At 36.6% G+C, this 23,554-nt stretch overlaps 1 protein-coding gene across 1 annotated transcript in view; it reads left to right on the top strand.

The window, feature by feature from the left end:
• The window catches only part of LOC143031951 (uncharacterized), a 25,848-nt gene extending 2,314 nt beyond the window's left edge, over positions 1-23,534 (top strand). Inside the window, exon 2 of the mRNA XM_076196340.1 lies at positions 19,770-23,534. Coding sequence (XP_076052455.1) covers positions 19,895-20,584 — 690 coding nt within the window. The 5' untranslated portion in view covers positions 19,770-19,894 and the 3' untranslated portion in view covers positions 20,585-23,534. The remainder of the gene's footprint in view (positions 1-19,769) is intronic.
• Positions 23,535-23,554: the final 20 nt, after the last annotated feature.

Genomic DNA, 23,554 nt, shown 5'->3' with positions numbered 1-23,554 from the left:
AATAAACCCAAGACAATTTGGGTTTATACTAGGAAGATTATGTACCACAAACTTAATATGTTTCTACTCAAGATTAATAGACAAAGTGCAAGAAATGATTGGATGGGCTGATTGTGCACTCCTGGACTTACAAAAAGTACCACAAAAAATTATTAGAAAAACTGGAACATATAGGAGGGATACAGGAGAACCTACTAAAATGGATGGAGGACTTCTTGATTGGTAGAAAGATGAGAGTGGTGCTCAGAGAAAAATATTCAGACTCGAAAGAGGTGATCAGTGGAGTTCCGTAAGGATCTGTATTGGCTCCAGTAATGTTTGCTATTCATGTGAATGACATGGATGATGATGTGAAATGTTACATGCGCTTCTTTGCAGACAACGCCAAACTGTTAAGAAAAGTAAAAACTGAAAAGGATTGTGAATCACTGCAGGAAGACCTGAATAAGGTATGGAACTGGAGTCAGAAATGGGAAGTGGACTTCATTATTAAGAAGTGTAGCATAATTGAGTTTGGAAAAAGCAAAAACAGAATATCAGGACAGTATAAAATTGGAACCAAGGAGGTAAAGAAGGAGAGATCTGAAAAAGATTTGGGTGTAATTATCTCAAACAACTTGTCCTATGACAAACAGATAAACAAAATTGTTGGAGAATCCTACAACATGCTAAGATCAATAAAAGTGGGATTTATATATTTGGACGAAGAAATTATTAAAAAAGTATTGGTCACACTGATAAGGCCTAGACTAGAATATGCAGCGACATTGTGGCCACCCAGCACCAAAAAGAATATAAAGAAGATAAAAAGAATCCAGAGAGCAGCAACAAAAATGGTACCTGCACTTGCAAACTTGCCATATGAAGAGAGATTGGCTAAATTGGAGTTACCAACTCTGGAGCAAAGAAGAGAGAGAGGTGACCTACTGACCATCTACAGAATCATGAAAGGCACAGAAATACTCAATATAGAGGATTTGTTAAACTGGGACAGGAGAAGCACTGAAGGACATGGAAAGAAAATAAAAAGGCAGCTACAGAAGAGATCTGAAGAAAACAGTTTTCCACATAGAGTGGTGGACACTTGGAACAAACTGGACAATGAAATAGTGTGTGCAAAACCATTCATGAGTTTAAGAGCAAACTAGACACTGCAAGATACAAAGGCGGGACACCACGAGTGTAGCTCCCCTTCCTGCAAAATACAACTAGGTAAATACAGCACCAAGTTCTATGTTCAGAGACTTACCTTTATTGGATCTGAGAGATTAGGGACTTTATTCCCCAATATTTTCCACAAATATATTATGGTATATCTATGCCACCTTCTTTTTAATGAGTAGAGATTCAACAACTACAATATCTCTGGATAACTGTAATCCTTTAAACTTTCTATATTTTTAGTAGACTGTCTTTGGATTTTTTCCAGTGCATCAATTTCTTTTGCTTTGTATGGGCTCCACAACTGTGAACAGTAGTCCAGTCTTGGTAACAAAAGTGACCTCCACATAGTTAACATTAAGAGCTTATTTTGAGATTTGAAAGTTCTAAGCATCCAGCCAGAGAGCTGGTAACATGTTTTCACTAGATTTGTGATATGCTCATTAAAATCACAACTGGTTGACAGAGTTATACTTAGATCTTGCACATGTTCAACAACTTTGATAGTTTTCTTTATCTGGGTCAAGATAATTTCTTAGGCTGGGGTCCTTAGTACAGTTAAAGTTTATATATTGGAATTTGTTACTGTTGAACTGCACATTATTAAGAGTAGCCCAATTATATATATTATTCAGGTCATCTTGCAAAACCAATTCATCCTCTTATGTTTCTATGGCTCTCGGTAGCCTGGTATCATCAGCAAAACTGAGGATGACACTTTTAGTTTCACATCTTATGTCCAGCATAAGGATAAAAAACAAGACTAGGCCCATCACTGTTCCTTGTGAGACAGAGCTTATGACCTCACTTGTTTCACTCTTGTGTCTTTGTACTCTCACCAGTTGCTTTCTACCAGTCAAGAATTCAGCTATCCATGCACCAATTTCTCTTGATATGTTTAGTTCCTGGAGTTTATGCAGCAGTACTCCATGGTCCACTTTGTCAAATGCCTTGCTGAAGTCAAGGTAAATAAGAGTTTCCTCAAAATTATATATAGTCCTCTAATTCAGGTAGAATTTATCAAGGCTCCTTTCAAAATGTACTACAGTAGAAGCCTGATATAATGAGTTCCTATATAGTGGAAGCCAGATTTAATAGAAGTTTAAAATAACTAGGGGGAATATCATGGAAACTTGAACTAATGAACATAATTCTGTTAAACCAAGCATCTGCCATTATTTGTAGTAATCCCCCTTTAGTTGCGGGGTTCATGATCTAAAACTGGATGACAGGTGAAAATTTGCCATACAGAAACAGTGCCCAAAAATATTAATTTTCATAGTCTAAGCCCACTTACACTCTTTAAAGATTTCAACTTATTCAAACACTTCTCTTAAACACATTCTAAAAATAATTAAACACAGAAAAAACTTGTAAGCCTAAAAATGTATAGAGAATATGTGTGCATAAATATATAGTAAATATATACAGGTTGAATCCCCCAAACTCAGCAATGTAAGACCTGACAACACCTAAAACTCAGCTATAATTACATGTTTTCTAAAACTCAGTAGAGCACCCAAAAGATGGCATTGTAGTTCCTGGTATGGCCACCTGGTGCTGCCATGATCATTTCCTGCCACTGGTTTAGGTGTGGTGGTTTGTTGTTATAGTACTGTATATATGTATTGTATATTTACCTAGTTGTATTTTACAGGAAGATAGCTATGCTCATAATGACCCATCTTTGTATCTTTCAGCATCAACTTTATTCTTAAATTCTTGTATAGTTTTTGCACTCACTGTTTCCTCATTCAATTTATTCTCTGTTTCCTCATTCAATTTATTCCAGATATCCACTACCATCCTCTGTGTGGGGAAACTATTCTTTTTCAGATCTCTTCTATAACAATCCTTTTTGAGTTTCTTTTCATGTCCTTTTGTTTTTCTTTTATCCCATTTTAGCAAATCATCTCTATTGAGGACTTCCATCCCTTTTATAATTCTGTAGATGGTTAGTAGATCTCCTCTTTCTCTTTTTTTGTTCCAGGGTTGGTAGCTCGAGTTTGGCCAATCTTTGTTTGTATGTCAGTTTGGAGAGTGCCATTTTTGTTGTTGCTCTTTGGATTCTTTCTAATTTCTTCATAACCTTTTTAGCACTGGTTGTCCATAGTATCGCAGTGTACTCCAATCTTGGTCTTATCAATGTAACTAATATTTTCTTTACCATTTCCTCATCCAAGTAGTCAAAGGCCACTTTCATTGATCTTAGTAAATTGAATGTTCTCTATTTCATTGATATGTTTGTCTTGTGTCATGTCATTCCTGATAATTACTCCTAGGTCCCTTTCCGAGTTAACTTTTTTAACTTCCTTTGTACCAATTTTATATTGTCCTGATATTCTATTTTTATTTTTTCCAAATTCCATTATACTACATTTCTTGATGTTGAAGTTCACTTCACACTTTTGACTCCATTCCCAGACTTTGTCCAGGTCATTTTGTAGTGATTTACAATCTTCCTCTATACTTACTCGCTTTAGAGGTTTTGTATCATCTGCAAAGAGGTTCATTTAACATTCCACACCTTCATCCATGTCATTTATATATATGGGAGACATTATCAGAGCCAATACAGAACCTTGTGGGACTCTACTTATCATTTCTTCCCAGGTCAAGTTCTCGTCTCTAAGTACCACCCTCATTTTTCTCCCATCCAAGAAATCTTCCATCCATTCCAATAACTTTTCTTGTACTCCACCTATTATTTCAAATTTTTGTGTAGTAGCTTAACCCCTTCCATACGGTGCCGCACACGTAGGCGTCATGGACTTAGATCTCGGTGGCAGCAGCCAATGCCAGCCGTACGACATGTCGTAATAATACTCGCATCATAAAATATAGTCACCGCTTATATCGATCGTTCTCTCTTCACCCGTGAATTTTGATAACCATAGAAAATGCGATTACAAAAGAATTAGAAAGAATGTCATTATGGAGGGGCAACTATAATAAATATAATCAAGACGCCGATATGGCAGCCTCGCGAATACACTCGCTCCCCATGACGCCTACGTGTGCGGCACCGTATGGAAGGGGTTAAATGTTTTTTGTAGATCTAAGAAGGCACAATCTGCCCATCCGTCCTTTTCTTATATTATTTCTATTAGCCTCAAGTAAAAGCAAATCAAGTTTGTGGCACTTGATCTTCCATGTCTAAATCCAACTTGTTTTGGAATTAGGAAGTTATTCTCTTCTAAATGTTTGATTTGTTTACTTTTGATAACTTTTTCACATGTTTTTGCTATTGTTCTTGTAAGGGAGACTGGTCTATAATTAGATGGTACAATATTTGCATTTTTCCAATCTTGTGGTACTTTTCCTTCTTTGAGTGAGAAATCAATTATCATGTGTATTTTGTCCTTTAGTTCATCTATACAATCTTTTAATATCCAATTTGCAATTCCATCTGGTCTTGTATTTCCTTCTGTGTCAGTCATTTTTTTCATTGAAGGGGATCTTTCTGTCCTTCCTCCCAATTTTGTGCACTTTCAGTTAATACAGATTTAAAATGTTTGTTCATAATTTCAGCCATTTCTACATCCTCCATATATTCATTATTCCCTTGATGCAGTTTCACTATTTCATGTTTATTTTTTAGTTTGTCATTCACATACATGTAAAATACCGTATTTTTCGGACCATAAGGCGCGGGCAAAATCCTTAAAATTGGCCAAAATCAGGTGGTGCACCTTATGTGTGGCTTCAGTGCAAAAAAAATGCCTTGGACAGTGACGCACTATTTTGACACGTACTAATTTAGCACATTCACCAAAGAGAAGATAAGCAAACATAATATAAAACACGAGCATGTCGTCAACATGGACGAAGTCCCTCTTACCTTCTACATACCCATGACGAGAACAGTTGACGAGGAAGGAACCAAATCCGTACCAATTAGTACCATTGGCAATAAGAAGCTTTACTGTTGCACTGTCATTCGCGGCTGAAGGTAAAAAGCTGCCCCCATGTTGATTTTTAAAAGAAACACCATGCCAAAAGAAAAGTTTCCACCAGGAGTTGTTGTGAAAGTAAATCCAAAGGGGTGAATGGATGAACAGAAGATGGGGGAATGGCTCAAACAATGCTATGTTAAATGACCTGGTGGTTTCTTCCACTCCTCACATTCGCTGCTGGTTTATGATTCGATGAAAGCTCACCTTACTGAAGATGTGAAATCTCAAGTCAAGAAAACCAACAGCACCCTTGCTATCATTCCTGGTGGGCTTACCAAGAAACTTCAGCCACTGGACATTAGCGTCAACAAGCTGTTCAAAGTCCACTTACGAGTTGCATGGGAGAACTGGATGATGGACAGAGAGCACACCTTTACAAAAATGTGAAGACAACGTCGAGCTATCTACTCGCAAGTTGCACAGTGGGTATTCAATGCTTGGAAATCCATCAAGGAACGCACAATCATCAACGGATTCGTAAAGGCTGGCATTATCGACAGGCCTTCGGACTTTCAGAGCGATGAGGAGGAACTAGAAATGGAAACTGATGCCACTGCAGTGTTGGATCCCGCCATCGTCCAGCTCTTCAATTTCGATACAGAAGACGAAGACTTTGATGGATTTCCTAGTGAGGATTTAGAGGAATGCAATGAGTTTTAAATCATTGACTATATGGACTTTCTGTTGTACGGTAAATGTACAATTTGATGTGTATACCAACCCTGTTTGGGCCACTGCTTTTGTTTTAATCTCAGAGGTGTCATAATAAATAAATTATTACTCTTTTTCCATGTGTGCTGAGACAGCTTTGCATCATGTGCTGATTACTGATTGTTATCTTTATGTATAATACAATGTAATATACCTGTACCTCCATATTTACTATACATGTATGTTTCAACCTGTTTGAATTTGTATTTGACCTGTATTACTTCAGTTTGTATCAATATGTGTTCACATACATTTGTTGTTCTTTCTTAACTTGGAGGAATTATACTGACATTCCTATGAGTTCCTTGCAAATAACTGCCTCATAGTCATGGTAAGCACTTTGGGATATAAAAAACAAAACAACAATCCGCGATACTTTATTTTAAACTAAAGTACAGCATAAATTGGCATTACCACACCATAGAGAGCAGAGGGATCATCACTACTGAAACAAACATAATATGGTTACCGTAAGCTATTATTGGAAGATATGATCTCATCACTCTATTGCCATCCCCAAAGACGAAACAAAACGGCCCATGTGGAATCGCAAACAACTTTGACAACGGATGCTGTGCATCATACATGTCATACATGCTGTAAACATGGTAAACCATATGAGATGCATGATGCAGTCAGTGTGGATGGGGGGGACATGATGGGTGAAAAGTTTTAAGTAAGGCTATGCAATACTAATAAGTGCTAAATAATTGTTGTGATAGCCTAAAATCTAGAGTACTTTATTGTGGCGTTCGGTCATGCCAGCCAGACAGCTCCGTCATCCGAGGCCTGCCTCGTGTCGACGTGGGATCAATCGACCTCATGTCATTGGTCGTCATGCATGATTATCCGATGACAAGGCAAGGTGCACCGTATGGTCATGCGCGCCTTATGTAAGGACGGGGAATAGCAAATTACGGGTGCGCCTTATGGTACAAAGCGCCTTATGGTCCAAAAAATACAGTAGTTTAGGTTGGTCCTTGCATTTTTCTATTTTGTCATTTTCGTATTTTTACATATACATTTCCTAGTCTGATGTTTATTTGCCACTCGCTTGTTTTGTTTTTTGTCTTTTTTTCCATCTTTTTCAGGCTTTGTCTTTTCTATCTTTATCATCATTACATTTTCTGTTGTACTGTACCAGCACTTTATGTACACCAGTTCTTGTTTCTTCTTTGGTACGTATTTGTCTATTCCCTCATTATGATTTTATTTTAATATGTTCTATTTCTCTTCCATCTTTGTTTCTTCATTTAAGAAGTTTTCTCAATTTGCATTTTGAAAGAATTTTCTGAGTTTCTCAAAATCCATTTTGTTGTACAATAATCTTCCTTTTCAATGTTTCTCATTTCTGCTCAAATCAATCTGTTCTTTTAGTTTGAACTCTGTTAGTATGTGGTCACTCTTCTCAATTAGTGTCTTGTATTTAATTTTATCCATGATTTCAGGCTCTGATGTAAATATCAAATCTAGTCTCAATTCTTCATTGTTTCTATACTTGGTATTTTCCTTTACCCATTGAGTCATTGTGTATTCAATGGTCATATCCAGTATAATATTTCCCCAAAGTTCTTCTCCACCTTTCAATGTAATTTCTTCCCAACATATTTCTTTTGAATTAAAGTCACCCATAATTACTATGTTTCCTCCTTTCAGTAATTCAATTAATGCATTCTTTGTGTCTTCCAACATTTTGGAATGATCACTATCTGTCCAAGACTGTGTTTTTGGGGGCACATATATTACTACAAATTTTCTACTTTTCATGTCTGTTTTCAACTTTAATCATAATCAATTCCACATTATTTTTTCCTTCTGTTATCTTTGTCAAAAACATGACTCCTCCACCCTGTTTCTCCTTTCTATTTTTCACCCAATGGTTGTATAGACCTTGTCCCACAGTATTTGATGGTAGTGGACCTTTTAATTTTGTCTCCACAATTCCCATTATGTCTGGTTTCTCTACTGCCAGATTGTCATTTAATATGTTTAGTCCTGAAATCATGCCATTTATGTTAGCATATTTTATTTTCAATTTTTTCTTTTCTCTTTTCTTGTTTATTATGTTTCCTGTTTTTTATGTACCATGGTCCAGTATCTCTCTCTCTCTCTCTCAAAAAAAAAAAAAAAAAAAAAAATATATATATATATATATATATATATATATAAATATATATATATATATATATATATATATATATATATATATATATATAACACAGGAACCCACAGTATATATATATATATATATATATTCTTTTCAGTGTCCATTATTCTCTCTCTTTTTTTTTTCTTCAATTCTAAATGTCTTTTCTTTCTTTTTCTTCATTGCTCATTTTTTTATTTATACATTTTTGTAATTTTCACTATTTACCAGCTTTGCTGCTTTTGATAGTACTTCAGCTATCATTTGAGATCTTAGTTTGATTTTTAGTGGCCTATATTGTTTTCCTCTAGAGTACTGTCCCATTCTATGTAACTTCAATCTCTTTGTCCATTACCTGTCCCTCCTCTTGTGTCTCTTTCAGAATTGCTTTTGCAATTTCTTTATCTTCTTTTTCTCTTTGGTATTTGTATACACTATGTTTTTCTTTAATGCCATAAACTACAATGCACTTTTTTTTATCCACTGTGTCTCTTACCCAGTTTTCTTTTTCTTTAATTTAATCACTGTTTCTTTAGCATTTTCCTCTACCTACTGTTGTACTATTTCTTTAAATGTTATTTTCTGATTTTCTTGTTCTAGCTTCTATTGATTTTTTTTATTTCTAGGAGATCCAACTCCTTAATTGTTTCTCCTACTTTCTTGGTCACTGCTTGTATTTGTTCTTTGACTTCTTTTTTTCTATGCCTCATTTTTACTTTTATCTTCATTTTTCGTTCTTTTGTCATCACTTCTGAACATAATTAATTTTATAGATCATTAAGCTCTTTGTTCATCTCGTCATTAGCACTTCGTAGTTGATTTATCTCTATACATTGCCCTATATTCATCTTTCAAATCTATTAATTCCTCCATCAAATCAGCAATATCCCAATTTCTTAGTACATTTGTAGTAGTGTATGTACCCTCCATAACACAATCTTGGACAGAACACGATCATTCCAAATTGTTAGAAGATACTAAGTATGAACTGACTGATATACTCAAAGAAAGAGGAAATACAGTAATTATGGGTGATTTTAATTCAAAAGAAATATGTTGGGAAGAAATGACAGTAAAGGATGGAGAAGATATATGGGGCAGCATGCTACATGATATGACCATTGAATACACAGTGACTCAATGGATAAAGGAAAATACTAGGTACAGAAGCAATGAGGAACCTTTGAGACTGGATTTAATACTTATGTCAGAACCTGAAATTGTAGACAGAATAGATTACAAAACGCTAACAGGAAAGAGTGACCATGTACTAATAGAATTTAAATTAAAAGATCTAAAAGACCTAAGAAGAAATGAGAAACATAGAATAGGAAGACCAATGTACAACTAAACAAATTTTGAGAAATTAAAAAAATTCTTTCATAATGCAAACTGGGAAAAATTCCTAAAGGAAGAAACAAGGATGGAAGAGAAATGGAATATACTAAAAGAAATTCATAATGAAGTCATGAACAAATATGTACCACAACAAAAGCAAGAAAGAGCATACATAAAGAACTGGTACAACAAAAAATGTAATAAAGCTAAGGATAAAAGAGACAAAGCCTGGAAAAAATTGAAAAAAAAAGAGTAAATGGCAAACATACATCAACCTAAGAAACAATTATGTAAAAATATGCAGAGAAGAAAAGAGAAATTATGAAAAAGAAATAATAGAAAAATGCAAGGAACAACTAAACTAATGGTAAACTAAAAGACACAAGAAATAAAAAAGCTGCACCAAGGAAGTCATGAATACACAGAAGAACAAGAAATGGCAGAAATTATGAGCAACTATTTCAAATCGTTATTCACAATTGAGAACTCACCTAACTGTGAGGGAATAGAGAGACAGAAATCCCCTCCAATGAAGGGAATAACTTAACAAAGAAGGAAATCAGTGACCAAATAAAAAAATCTTTATGTCAGAAAATTGCATGGTCCGGATGAAATTGCAAATTGGATACTGAAAGAATGCGTAGAAGTGTTAACAGATAGAATATACAATATAATCAAATGCTTGCTCAAAGAAGCGAAGGTACCACAAGACTGGAAAAATGCAAACATTGTACCAATATATAAAGGAGGAAACAAGGAAAATCCAACTAACTACAGACCAGTCTCCCTAACAAGCACAGTAACAAAAATATGTGAAAAAGGGATCAAAAGTAGATGGGTTAAACACCTGGAAGAAAAAACTAAACCCAAATCAATTTGGATTTAGACAAGGAAGATCATGTACAACAAACCTGATCTGCTTCTATTTGAGACTAATAGATATAATAGAAGAGAGGGATGGATGGGCAGACTGCCTATCTAGACCTACAAAAAGCATTTGGTAAAATACCACACAATAAATCAATAATAGAAATAGAATCAATAGGTGGCATTGAAGGTAAATTATTAGAATGGATGGAGGACTTCCTGACTGGGAGAAAAATGAGGGTAGTAATTAGAGACAGATACTCGAAGTGGGAAGAAATGATAAGTGGTGTCCCACTGGGGATGGTACTGGCTCTAATCATGTTTGCCATATTTATAAATGACATGGATGAAGGAGTTGAATGTTATATGAATTTCTTCACAGATGACACAAAAATACTAAAGAAAGTAAGAACAGAAGAGGACTGTGATTCATTACAATCAGACCTGGACAAAATCTGGAAATGGATTCAAAAGTGGGAAGTGAACTTCAATATCAAGAAATGTAGCATAATTTCAAAAAATCACAAAATTGGTGAAGAAAAAGTAAAAAAAAAAGTGTACTCACAAAGAGACCTTGGAGTAATAATCAGCAAAGACATGACACCAGATAAACATATAAACAAAATAGTCAGAGAAACCTTCAACCTATTAAGGTCAGTGAAAGTGGCATTTGACTATTTGGATGAAAAAATTATAGAAAAAAAGGATATTAGTTACATTGATTAGACTAAAACTGGAATACACAGTGACACTATGGACACCCAGTACTAAAAAGAATAAAAAAAAATTGGAAAGAATACAGAGAGCAACGACAAAGTTGGCACCACTTTCCAAATTAACATTATGAACAAAGATTATCCAAATTGGCACTGGAGCAGAGAAGAGAAAGAGGTGATATACTGACTATAGAACTATTAAAGGAATGGAAATCCTTGATAGGAATGATTTACTAAAAAATTGCGATGGAAAAACAAAAGTTCATGAAAAGAAACTCAAAAAGGATAACTATAGAAGAGATCTGAAAAAAGATAGCTTCCCACACAGAATGCTGGATATCTGGAATAACTTAGATAAAGAAACGGCATGTGCAAATAATATTCAAGATTAAAAAAAAAAAAAAAAAAACGATGCTGAAAGATACAAAGATGGGTCACCACAAGCATAGCTCCCTTCCCGTGTAATGCAACTAGGTAAATATATATATATATATATATATATATATATATATATATACACACATATATATCGCAGGCAACAAATGTAGTAACACATTTGTAAATCACAACTAACACCACAGTTGGAAAAAAAAAAGAGTTGAATAAGTGAGTCTTTATATTTTGACTACTAACTGCAATCCTCTTCAGTAGTACAATGTGAAGGAGAATGCTATTTTTCAGTAGCAACCTCTTACAAAGGAAAAGGAACTAGGGAAAGAGTAAATACCATTACCCTCACTCTCAAGTGACCTGAGGATGACATGAGGTTGGGTCAAGGTGAGGGGGAAGATACCTTGTAACAATTTGTTTTGTAATGAACAATCCTGAGGTTATGTCTGGGGTCCATTGACCCTTAGAAATATTTATGGTGGGCAAAAAATCTATTAAAGTGGATTCCACCATTTTCTTTCTGAACCCACAACCAGATTTATAAATAAGTCCAGATTTGTCCCAGACCATTAGGTGATTTAAATTGTTCACGTATTGGAACATGGCTGAACTCTTTTGACCATACCAAATTGACTTTCTGTGTTCATTCAACCTTATCCTTAGGTCTCTCCCAATCTGACTGATGTATGCTAAGGTACAATCTTTAAATGACAAACACTGGTAATTAATTTTTAAACCAAACAATTTCCAATGGTTAGTTTTCAATAGAATAGAACAATAATAGAGCACATTACTGAACTGTTATGAACAGAGTCAATGGAGCACATCGTTAATAGAAAAAAAAACCCACAGTGTTCACAGACGACAGTCAATGTTTATGAAGGCGTATCATCGCTCACGAAGCCATCGAATTCCTCATCCTCTGTATCGTCATGGAAGAGATTCGTCCGATTCCTTTTCCGAGTTGTAGCATGCATCGAGCATTGCAGGATGGCACATTTCTGATTTACGGGTTTGATCGCGACACACGATGTTGGTGTTGGTACCAGTCACTTGTATTGTGTTCATGCTGTTTAGTTAAGCCTGTTTTATTTGTGATAATGCCTTTATTAATAACAAGAGCATGTTTTTTTTTTTTTTTTTTTTTGCGTAAGAGGGCAATTTTGGCCCCTTTCTGAGGCAAAAAGCCGCAGGTCATACACCGAAAAATACGGTACTTACTCCTTCCCTGTTCCTTTTCTTTTATAAGAGGTTGCTGTTTAAAGATGTATCCTCCTACTTTGTACTACTGAAGAGGATTGCAGTTAGAAGTCAAAATATATAGATTTGCTTTTTCAACTCTCTTTTTTCTGACTGTAGTGTTATTTGTGATATATGTGTATGTATATATATATATATATATATATATATATATATATATATATATATATATATATATATATATATATATATATACATATATATATATATATATATATAATATATATATATATACATATGAAGGGGGTGGGAAGAGGAAAGACTGGAGTCTTAATCCAAATTTATTCTTGACTTGTTTTGCTACAAGCTTTTTCAAAGGAATAGTGCCATAGGGGTAGTAGTGGAATATTATGTTTGCATACCTTTCCTAATGGATATTTACATCACATTTTACAGATAGATTTGTTGGAGTAGTTGTGGATATACATTTATACATATACCAAAGGCTTTTTCCCCCTTACAATGGAGGTAGCCAAAGTCAAAAGCATAAATCCACTCCCACCCACTTCATTCCCATATACTCCACTCCCATTCACCCCCATCCCTCCCTCTTTTCTTGGCTCATGGGTGACAGGTCATTCCTGCATCTTGCCCACTCTCCTGGGTCAGAAGCAATGCAGCAAGACACAGCACATCCTCAGTAAGGCCACTTCATTTAATCAGTGACCCCCCCTCTCCATCCCCTCAAGCAGAAAGAGAGATGTAGAGAAGTCCCTGTGGGCTGCATCAAAATACCATTCACACCTACTCCCTCACCTCTCATCCCTCATCCACTTCCATGCATCAAAGCATCATCCATACACAGCCATTCTCCACTCACCCCTATCTTCTGTCTTCTCCCTTCTCACCTCACCAAACATCCCCCTCTTTTCCAATGCCCCTTTTACCCTAACCATCCATCTCATCCTTAGTCACCCCCTCATGTTGACTCCATCTACCACTGCCTTCCACACCTCTTTTACCAATATTTCTTCACTCATACTTAATATGTGTCCTAACCATCCTAATACTCTTTCATCAACCCTATCTCCCAGTTCCCTTTCCACCCCACTCTCCTCCTCACCTCCTTATTTCTTGCTTAATCCAGCCTAGTAATTCCTACCATAGTTCTCAGGCATTTCATCTCAAACATATTTAAACTCTTCCTCTCTTATGTTCCATGTTTCTGCCCCATACAGTGCTGTTGGCACAATCACCCCTTCATACAATCTCCTCTTAGCATCCATTCCCAAATGTCTATTTCTCATTACATTTTTTAATCCCCAAAGACATTTACTAGTATCTTTTTATCTTCATTCTACCTCCACCTTCACTCCTCCCTTTCCCACCACATTTGCCCACAAGTATTTAAAGCTGTCCACTATTCCATTTCTCTTCCATCCCTGTTTCTTCATTTAGGAATTTTTCCCAGTTCATGTTCCGAAAGAATTTTTTGAGTTTCTCAAAATTTGTTTTGTTGTACATTAGTCTTCCTATTTTATGTTTATCGTTTCTGCTTTGATCCATTTGCTCTTTCGAGTAAATCACACAAGAACATTTCTGTCTGAATCCATACTGGCTATCATTTATGAAACAGTTACTTGTCCTCCATTTTCTTCATTCATCACTGTCATTTTCTTAGCACATCCCACTCCAACTACCTTGTGACTCCCCACTTGAAACATCCCCATTCCTCCTCCACTCTTGGTTCTACTCAATCCTTCACTCCCACTCTTCTCTCAGCTTCTTGTACTCCTTCTTCTTTTCTTCCTCATTTAAGCAGTTTACTTCCTTAAGGATAGGTGGAGAAAGATGAAAAGGACAGAAGATAGGGAGGTGCTTAACACTGTATTTGCTATCATCAACTCTCTAGACACATCTCCACCATCATCTCTCCACTACAACTCCACACTTCCCAACCACTCTGTCTGTTGGTTCCTCTCCTATCCTAGAATTGAGATCTCCCAATACCACTGCATTGACAATTCTCCCTCAACCCTCTATGCACTCATTTAAATCTATCAAAGAACCCTCTCTTTTCCTCTACACTCTTTTCACCACTAGGCCCATATGCACTTACAAAAACCCACATCTTTCCTAGTTTCACCCTCATCCATATCAACCTTGAAGAAACCTCCTTCCACTCCGCCACATGTTTACTTATCTCTTCACTTACAAGTACAGCCACCCTTTTTCTCCCTTGTCCTCTCCAATCCTGACACCCTCCCAACTACACTTTCAAACTCAAACTCACCCCTCCCATTCAACTTAGTTTTACTCAATGCCAACACATCCATCTTTCTTCTCACAAACACACTGCATATCACTTCCCTTGTACCACATCCACACACATTTTTTTAACCCATTAAACTTCGATGACAAGATTCTTGTCATTTGGTCAAATAAAACAAAAAATCATAAACACCAAAATGTTTGATCAAACATTTTGGTGTTTTATGATTTTTTGTTTCATTTGACCAAATGACAAGAATCTTGTCATCGGAGTTTAATGGGTTAAGAATGTCCTATTTGGGGCTACAGAGATTAGAATACCTAGTCCTTTCCCCAGCCCTTTTTTTGTCACCTTTTATGACTCAATTGGGAATTCTTGGCAGTATTCTTTCTCCCCTACCACAGTGTTCGGCAAAAAATGGAAATGAATATTCAGAGAAGTGCTACAGCATAATGGAGGGACAGTTACAGTATAATAAAGTAGCATCATTCCTTTATGAACAGAAATTTCCTCCATCACAGACAAAATGATGTGTTGCTCTGGTCCATGTAGAACCCCATGTAGACCCTACAGTATCAACTACATGCTCCTGACCAGCTTTTCACCCCACAATAACATGCAGCCAATACCTGGACTCAAATTCATGTATGGTTCCAACTTAATCTATTTAATTGAATTCCAATTACATTTAGATTTGAACTCATATATTGTTTGAGCTTGGGCTATGTCACCATCTAAGCTATTCCACTTATTTATGCATCTATATGGAAAACTATTTCTTCACATCCTTTTGACATGGCATCTTTCATAATTCACTTCCATGACCTCATAAAGCCTCCTATATTTAATAAGGAGATCTCTTCTATCAATGCAATCTATCCCCTTTAGTGGCCTGAACACTGTAAGTATGTCACTGCTTTCTTTTTTATCTTTGAGAGTTGGCAGACCCAGTACTTTTAGTATTTTCTCATATGGTTTATCTGCCAGGTTGGGGGCCAGTTTGGTTGCTGCCATTTGTATTCTCTCAATCTTGCTTTTACTCTTTACTCTGTGCCGGGACCATACTACTGATGCATATTCCAGTCTTGCACATATCAGGGTTTTCATGAGTTTTTTCATCATGTCTTCATCCATATGTTGGAATGGCACTTTAATCTTTTGCAGCAATCCATATGTTTCTCCCACAATCCAGCTATGTCTGTTATTGACAGGTTGTCTTTTATCAAGACTCCCAAGTCTTTCTCCTCTTTTGCTTTTGTAATGTGCCAGTAACCCGAAACTGGAGGTCTGATGTAGTTGTAGGAATCCACTGAAGGGCTGTCTGATTCTCGCAAAGGAATCTTGAGGGGAGGTCTGTTGAATCAAGGGACTTGGGAGATCCTCAGTAATGTTTCTGGTACGACTGAGAAGGAACTGTGGGGGATTTAGTTATTGTTGTTGTCATCCCCAAGACAAGCAGTCACATCTCCCTGAGGAATGCCACAGCTGGAACAGTGTTTTCCCACAAATCCCTTATAGAGTGTATATTGTGTTGTTGGTGAGCATGATTGTGTACAATATAGTCTTCCATAATGTGTTGTATGGAGTGAAGTGTTACATCCTGGACAGTTATCTGTGATGCTGTCATCCAGCATCCTCTGGTAAATTAGAAGGGCTGGGTGGTGGTTGCATTGCAGTCTAGCCAGGTGGACTCTCCACCTCATCTTCAGCAAAATATTCTATTACAACTTCAACAAAACCCTCTTCTATGTTATCAGCAAAAACCCTCTGCAGTAACCAGTTGCCAGACCCATTGGGTCTGGCAACTGGTTACTGTGGAGGGTCACCATTGTATTTCAGAAGGATAGGGAGAACTGTTCCGAAAGGCTTGAGAGCAGAGTGGATAGCATAGTGTGGGAAGGATGTGTAGATGTTGATTATTTGAAGGATGCCGAGACAGGACGTAGCAGATGACCCACAGGGTCTTCCAGCATGAAACAGTGGCAGGGGGAGTATGAGCTTCAGCCTGCACATATCTAACATGACCATTATGACCAGAGAGTGATATCTCAAGTTCTTGGTCATCCACCCATTGAGGACCAGAGGATTTTTAAAGTGTATACATAGAGATATTTTGTGATATAACTAGCTCCAGGAGCCAAGGGCAACCATTTACTGGAATTACAAAGGGAGCATGAACTGACCATCATAAATAGGGTACCTCATCCCCATGGGAGCCACTTATTTTTAAAAGTGGTTCCTCATGATTCGAAAGTTTGTTCATAACAGCTAATGCCTCCCCCCATAACTAATCCATCCAGCACAGGATGACCTCATAAGGTGGTCCTTCTAGTGGGCAGCACCTTTGGCCCATATGGGCAGCCCAGATCCCTCAACTGTGACCTTGCTAGCATGGGTGGCTGAAGCCACCTGTAGCCTTCCTTGCCAGGTCATTGGGATTGCCCCCCCCCAAACCCACCACCACCAACACAACAAGGTGGTTCCCATTGCAGGGTGACAAATAAGTGTATGCAAGACTAATGAAAGGGCATTGGATAGGTCTATGCTTTGACAGGCACCTCCCTAATAGGAGGAAAGGGCCTATTGGTGTGTACTATTGCCAGCATTTATAACTAGTACACATGTTGAAAAGTGGCTCATGTAGGAGTTGATCTGGCAACTGTGTGTTTACGTTGTAGTAAAACAGTATGAATGTGTTGGAGCATATACCATTATAATGACCATTTTACCATTTTCAGAATTTGCACTCTTGTGAAGTTGATATGATGTGTGTGTATAGATAAGACCAAATAGATAATCGGTGACCAATAGTAATAGCAGTTGAGTGGTGATTTGGCGAGTGGTGTGGATATATAGATTGGGACCTTCGTGAAGCTAGGCATGCAAAGCATTATTTTGCCATGGAAGCGGAATGGGGCTGGGGCACTGAAAACTGAGTGAGATGTGTGTCACTAACCACCACTTGACTGCTGTTGGCCACTGAATATCTATTTGGTCATAGCAATATCATACCAACCCTGGAACAAAGAAGAGAGATCTACTGACCATTTACAGAATTACGAAAGGGATGGAAGTCCTAGACAGAGATGATTTATTAAAGTGGAATAAGAGAAAAACAAGAGGACATGAAAAGAAACTCAAAAAGGATAGTTACAGAAGAGATCTGAAAAAGAATAGCTTTCCACACAGATTGGTGGATATCTGGAATAAATTGGATGAGGCAGCAGTGTGTGCAAATACTATACAAGAATTTAAGAACAAACTTGATGTTGAAAGATACAAAGACAAGTCACTACAAGCATAGCTCCCTTCCCATATAATACAACTAGGTAAATACATAAACAAAATAGTCAAAGAAACTTACAATTTACTAAGATCAATAAAAATGGCTTTCTTTTAATTACTTGGATGAGATAATGGTAAAAAATTCTAGTCACACTAATAAGACCAAGATTAGATACACTGCAACACTATAGACACCCAGTACAAAAAAAGACTATAAAGAAAATAGAATCCAAAGAGCAACAACAAAAATGGCCCCAATGCTTTCAAAATTGACGTATAAGCAAAGATTGTCTAAACTAGAACTACCAACCCTGGAACAAAGAAGAGAAAGAGGAGTTCCACTGGCCATTTACAGAATCATGAAAGGCATGGAAGTCCTTGACAGAGAAGATTTATTAAAGTGAGATGAAAGGAGAAGAAGGGGACATGAAAAGAAACTCAAAAAGGATAGATATAGGAGAGATCTGAAAAAAAAAACAGTTTTCTAAACAGAGTGGTAGATGTCTGGAACAAACTGGACAAAACAATAGTATGTGCAAACACCAGACGAGAATTTAAGAAAAAACTAGGTGTTGCAGGATACAAAGACAGGTCACTACGAGCATAGCTCCCCTTCCTGTATAATACAACTAGGTAAATACATATCAACTTCATCAATTTATTGGAAATTCAAAAAAAAATTCATTGGTCATTATTGGTGGGTGCTCCAAGCCATTCATATTTTTCACTACAGTGTAAAACATATGGTTGCCAGATCAAGTCTCTGACACAAACCAATGTCTAACCAATGTACTGGATATAGGTGCTGATGATAGTACATCTGTCTGTACTGTTATTATGTTTTTGGATAAAGTCTTCATGTGGGAAGTGCCCATTTGAACAGTAATGTGGGATAAGCTTTGATTACAGGAAAGCTCATAGAACATCCAACTTGACATTGATTAATGTTAATAGGCAGGGACACCTAAACTGAGTACTAATATCAAATAAAAGTTACACAAGTAGAATTAGGATTTTGTCCTGTCTTCCCCATTATCATCACACAAGTGTCACAACTGGAAAGGGAGATGTTGCAGGCTTCCTGAAAGATGACCAGGTTTGTGTATATAATTCCTCTATGTTTAAATGACCTGTAGGTTGAAAATGTTTTATACAAACAGGTGTTTTACTAAATGTGACAAGAAAAGATATGGATAATACCTCTACAGTTTCCTAGATAAATTTTATTGATAACATTTTGTTAAGATGTTTTAAACGATGTGACTTGCATCACTTATTTGAGTCAGATGAACTGAATAAACATTCCTTGAGTTGGTCATGTTTAGATTCAGGTCTTGTGAACCCGAATATGGTATGTTATGGAGTTATATTAAAATGTGACTGTTGTGGCCAGCTGAGCCATTGCCCACTTCCAAATCTCATGACATAATGAAAAGACTATAGCAAAATTTGAGTCATTGTGGTTGTGGGGGAATGAGTACACATGTTGCTATAGGATGATTTTCACCTCATTTCTAATGAAAAAATAGAATGGAATATATGATAGCACCATATCTATCAGTGTTTCTTCCTATTTTATGTTAGAACATGGTATGTACAAAGGGCCTATTTAGGTACAACTTTGAGTATGAAATAGTTTGTGTACAAAACATCCACTATCCTATTAGAGTATAGTACACACTGTCAGAGTTAAATGTCAATATTATAATTTCTTTTCTTTTTTTCAGGATCAGGGTAAATATCACCACTTCTTTGGAAGAACTATCTGTAGATTCCATACTTGTCATATGATGAAAAGGACCCAGTGTGACATCTGTGGCACAGATATATCACTAGTCATCTTAGATATCACATGATGACCCACACTGGAGGGATGCCTTTCCAGTGTGACCTGTGTGTTTCTGCTTTTTCACGAAAGGGTTCTCTCACTAAGCATATGAGGACCCACACAGGAGAGAAGTCTTTCCAATGTGGCCTTTGTGATTCTGGTTTCTCACAAAAGGGTGATCTCACAAAGCATATGAGGACCCACACAGGAGAGAAGCCTTTCCTGTGTGACCTTTGTGATTCTGCTTTCTCACAAAAGGGTAATCTCACAAAGCATATGAGGACCCACACAGGAGAGAAGCCTTTCCAGTGTGGCCTGTGCAATAAAGCTTTCTCACAAACGAGTAATCTAAGAAATCATATGAGGACCCATACAGGAGTGAAGGCTTTCCAGTGTGGCCTGTGCGAAAAAGCTTTCTCATATCAGGGTGCTCTCACACAGCATATGGTGACCCACACAGAAGAGAAGCCTTTCCAGTGTGTCCTTTGTGATTCTGGTTTCTCAAGAAAAGGTTCTCTCACATTGCATATGAGGACCCATACAGGAGAGAAGCCTTTCCAGTGTGACCTGTGTGATTCTGCTTTCTCACAAAAGGGTGCTCTCACAGAACATATGAGGACCCACACAGGGGAGAAGCCATTCCTTTGTGACCTCTGCAATTCTGCTTTCTCAAATAAGAGTCATCTCAGAAGGCATATGAGGACCCACACATGAGAGAAGCCTTTCCAGTGTGGCTTGTGCAATAAAGCTTTCTCACGAAACAATCAGCTCAAAGATCACATGATGATCCACACAGGAGAAAGCCTTTCCAGTGTGACATTTATACATACATATACCAAAGGCGACCTTTGTGATTTTGCCTTATCACAAAAGAGTCACCTCACACGTATGAGGACCCACAGATAAGAAGTCTTTCCAGTGTGGCAAGTGCAATTCTACTTTCTCTCTATAAGGTCATCTCACACAGTATATGAGAACCCACATTGGAGAGAAGACTTTCCAGTGGTTTGCGTGATTCTGCTTTCTCATGTAAGGGTTTTGTCACAAATCAAATGAGGACCTTCATAGGAAAGAGACCTTTCCAGTGTGGCCTGCATGATAGAACATTCTCTAAGAGACTCACCTTAAAGATCATGTGATGATCCACACAGGAGAGAAGCCTTTCCAGTGTGACCTTTGTAAATGTGCTTTCTCACAAAAGGGCTACCTCAGAAAGCATATGTGGACCCACACAGGAGAGAAGCCTTTCCAATATGACATGTGCAATTTTTTTTTTTTTTTCTCAAAAAAAGGCTCATCTCACCCAGTATATGAGGAACCACAATGGAGAGAACATTCGTGTGTGATACAGCTTTCTCTCAAAAGAGAGATGATATATTAAAGTGGGACAACAGAAAAACAAGAGGACATGAAAAGAAACTCAAAAATGATAATTATAGAAGAGATCTGAAAAAGAATAGCTTCCCACACAGAGTGGTGGATACCTGGAATAAATTAGATAAGGCAACAGTGTGTGCAAACACTATTCAAGAATTTAAGAACAAACTTGATGCTGAAAGACACAAAGATGGGTCACCACGAGCTTAGCTCCCTTCCCGTATGTTCAGCAGTTGTACGTCACCAGAATTTGTTCAGTCAAGTGAAGTAAATCAAGAAGTATGTTATCAGTTTCACACCCTCAAATTAAAAATTCCTGATGCCTAATAATTCTGAATACTTGATATAATTCCAGTGCTTTTTTGTTTTGTTTGTTTTTTCAAATTCTACTTGGAAATTAAAAATGAGTAGGATTTCCTACAGAAACCTACATCTCAGGAATAATAAAAGGAACAAAGAAGATATTGTTGAAAAAAAAAATGGCTACTACAAGTGCCTTGGAATAGTAGAAATACGTGGATAAAAAAAGAACAGTGAAACAAAGCCAAAGCAAAAATCAGAAGTTAAAAATTATGATAAAAGAAAAGGGAGGTGTTGGAAAGGCCCATCCCAACTTCATATTTTAACTGAAAGGTAAACTAAAGGAAACAAAAGGCAACAACCATGTTTGGTAAATAGTACACACAGACATGGTCATATTTTGTAATCTATAGCTATTTGTGAATTTATAAATGTAAAAAACATTATTCAAATAACAGAATTGCATAAAACTGGTACATCTTGTCAAATTTAAATGAAGCAAAGGATGTGAAATGTAAACAAAATGCTAGCTGCCAGTGAATGGCTGGATGAAGTAATGAAGAATGCTACACCCATTTACAGGACAGATTCCTTTATTTCACATTGTGATAAGATGGGAGGGAGGGTGGAGGGGTGTGGAGTGTATTCAGGGATGAAATGGGTGGAAATGATTTTATGCCTTTTCCTTTTTGGCTACCTCCCTTGTAAGGGGGGAAAAAGCCTTGGTATATGTATGTATGTATGATTTTTCATTTGGTAGTGACCATGTTACTGCTCTGTGTCTTAACTGTCATGATTTTTTTGCTGATGCTATAGAATAATTACTTTAATGTTGCAAGAAAAGATTAGATACAAAATTATATAGATTTTAACATAAATGGTAGAAATTGCTCTTCAGAATTAAGTTAAAGACTTGGAAGTTGATAGATATTAGAGAAGCCTTTCTTGTCTTTAGTGCAGACAGTCAGTGAGGTTTTATTCTAAAAAATCAAATAGAAAACAAACTTGGAAGCCATTTAGGAGAATGTCATTTAGATATGTTTATGAGAGTGAAAAGCTACAAATTGTACGGAAATTCAATAAATTTAGATTGTGTATACAAAGAGTGGGTGAATGCCAAAAACAGAAGAGAGAAGATATAAGGAGTTAAAAGCTAGAATTAAAGGTGAGAATTAGTAATGGACTTATTTTTATATACATTTAGTTATTTGTAAAGTTAGAAAGGTTAAATGTAATATCCTACGTGTTATGAATATTTTAGTAGTATTAGCAAATCTACAATAATGTTTATGTATTTACCTAGTTGTATTTTACAGGAAGGGGAGCTATGCTTGTGGTGTCCCGTCTTCATATCTCATTTTATCTAAACTGTTCTTTAATTCATATATTGTTTTTGCACACACCACTTTCTCATCTAACTTGTTCCAAATGTCTATTACTCTGTGAGGAAAGCTGTTCTTTTTCAGATCTCTTCTATAGCTGTCTTTCTTGATTTTCTTTCCGTGTCCACTTGTATTTCTATCATCCCATTTTATTAGATCCTCTCTATCAATAGTTTCTATGCCTTTCATGATTCTGTAAATAGTTATCAAATCTCCTCTCTCTTCTTTGCTCTAATGTCTGTAGCTCAAGTTTTGCTAGTCTCTCTTCATATGATAGTTTTGAGAGTGTTGGTGCCAATTTTGTAATTGCTCTTTGTATTCTTTTAAGTTTTGTTATACATTTTTTTGTACTTGGTGACCACATCATTGCTGCATATTCCAATGAATCATATGTGTACTGATTGGTATTACTGATGACTGTTTCTGGTCCCCTTAACCCTTATGTATGTTGTCTGTGTAACTTAGTGTAGAAAAACAGTCTAATAAAGACCACAATGCTTTTTTTGTGTTATCCTCAGCAATTGTAATTGTAGTTTCGAGCTATGTGTTCTTTTCATTATCTGTATTTCATATATTTGATTCATTGCCAAATAAACTTACTATCATCAATATTATTATCATTATT

This window comes from Oratosquilla oratoria, chromosome 12 (genome assembly GCF_046742065.1).
Source record: "Oratosquilla oratoria isolate Oo_2021 chromosome 12, ASM4674206v1, whole genome shotgun sequence".
NCBI classification, from domain to species: domain Eukaryota; kingdom Metazoa; phylum Arthropoda; class Malacostraca; order Stomatopoda; family Squillidae; genus Oratosquilla; species Oratosquilla oratoria.
This window is presented reverse-complemented; position numbering and strand designations above follow the sequence as displayed.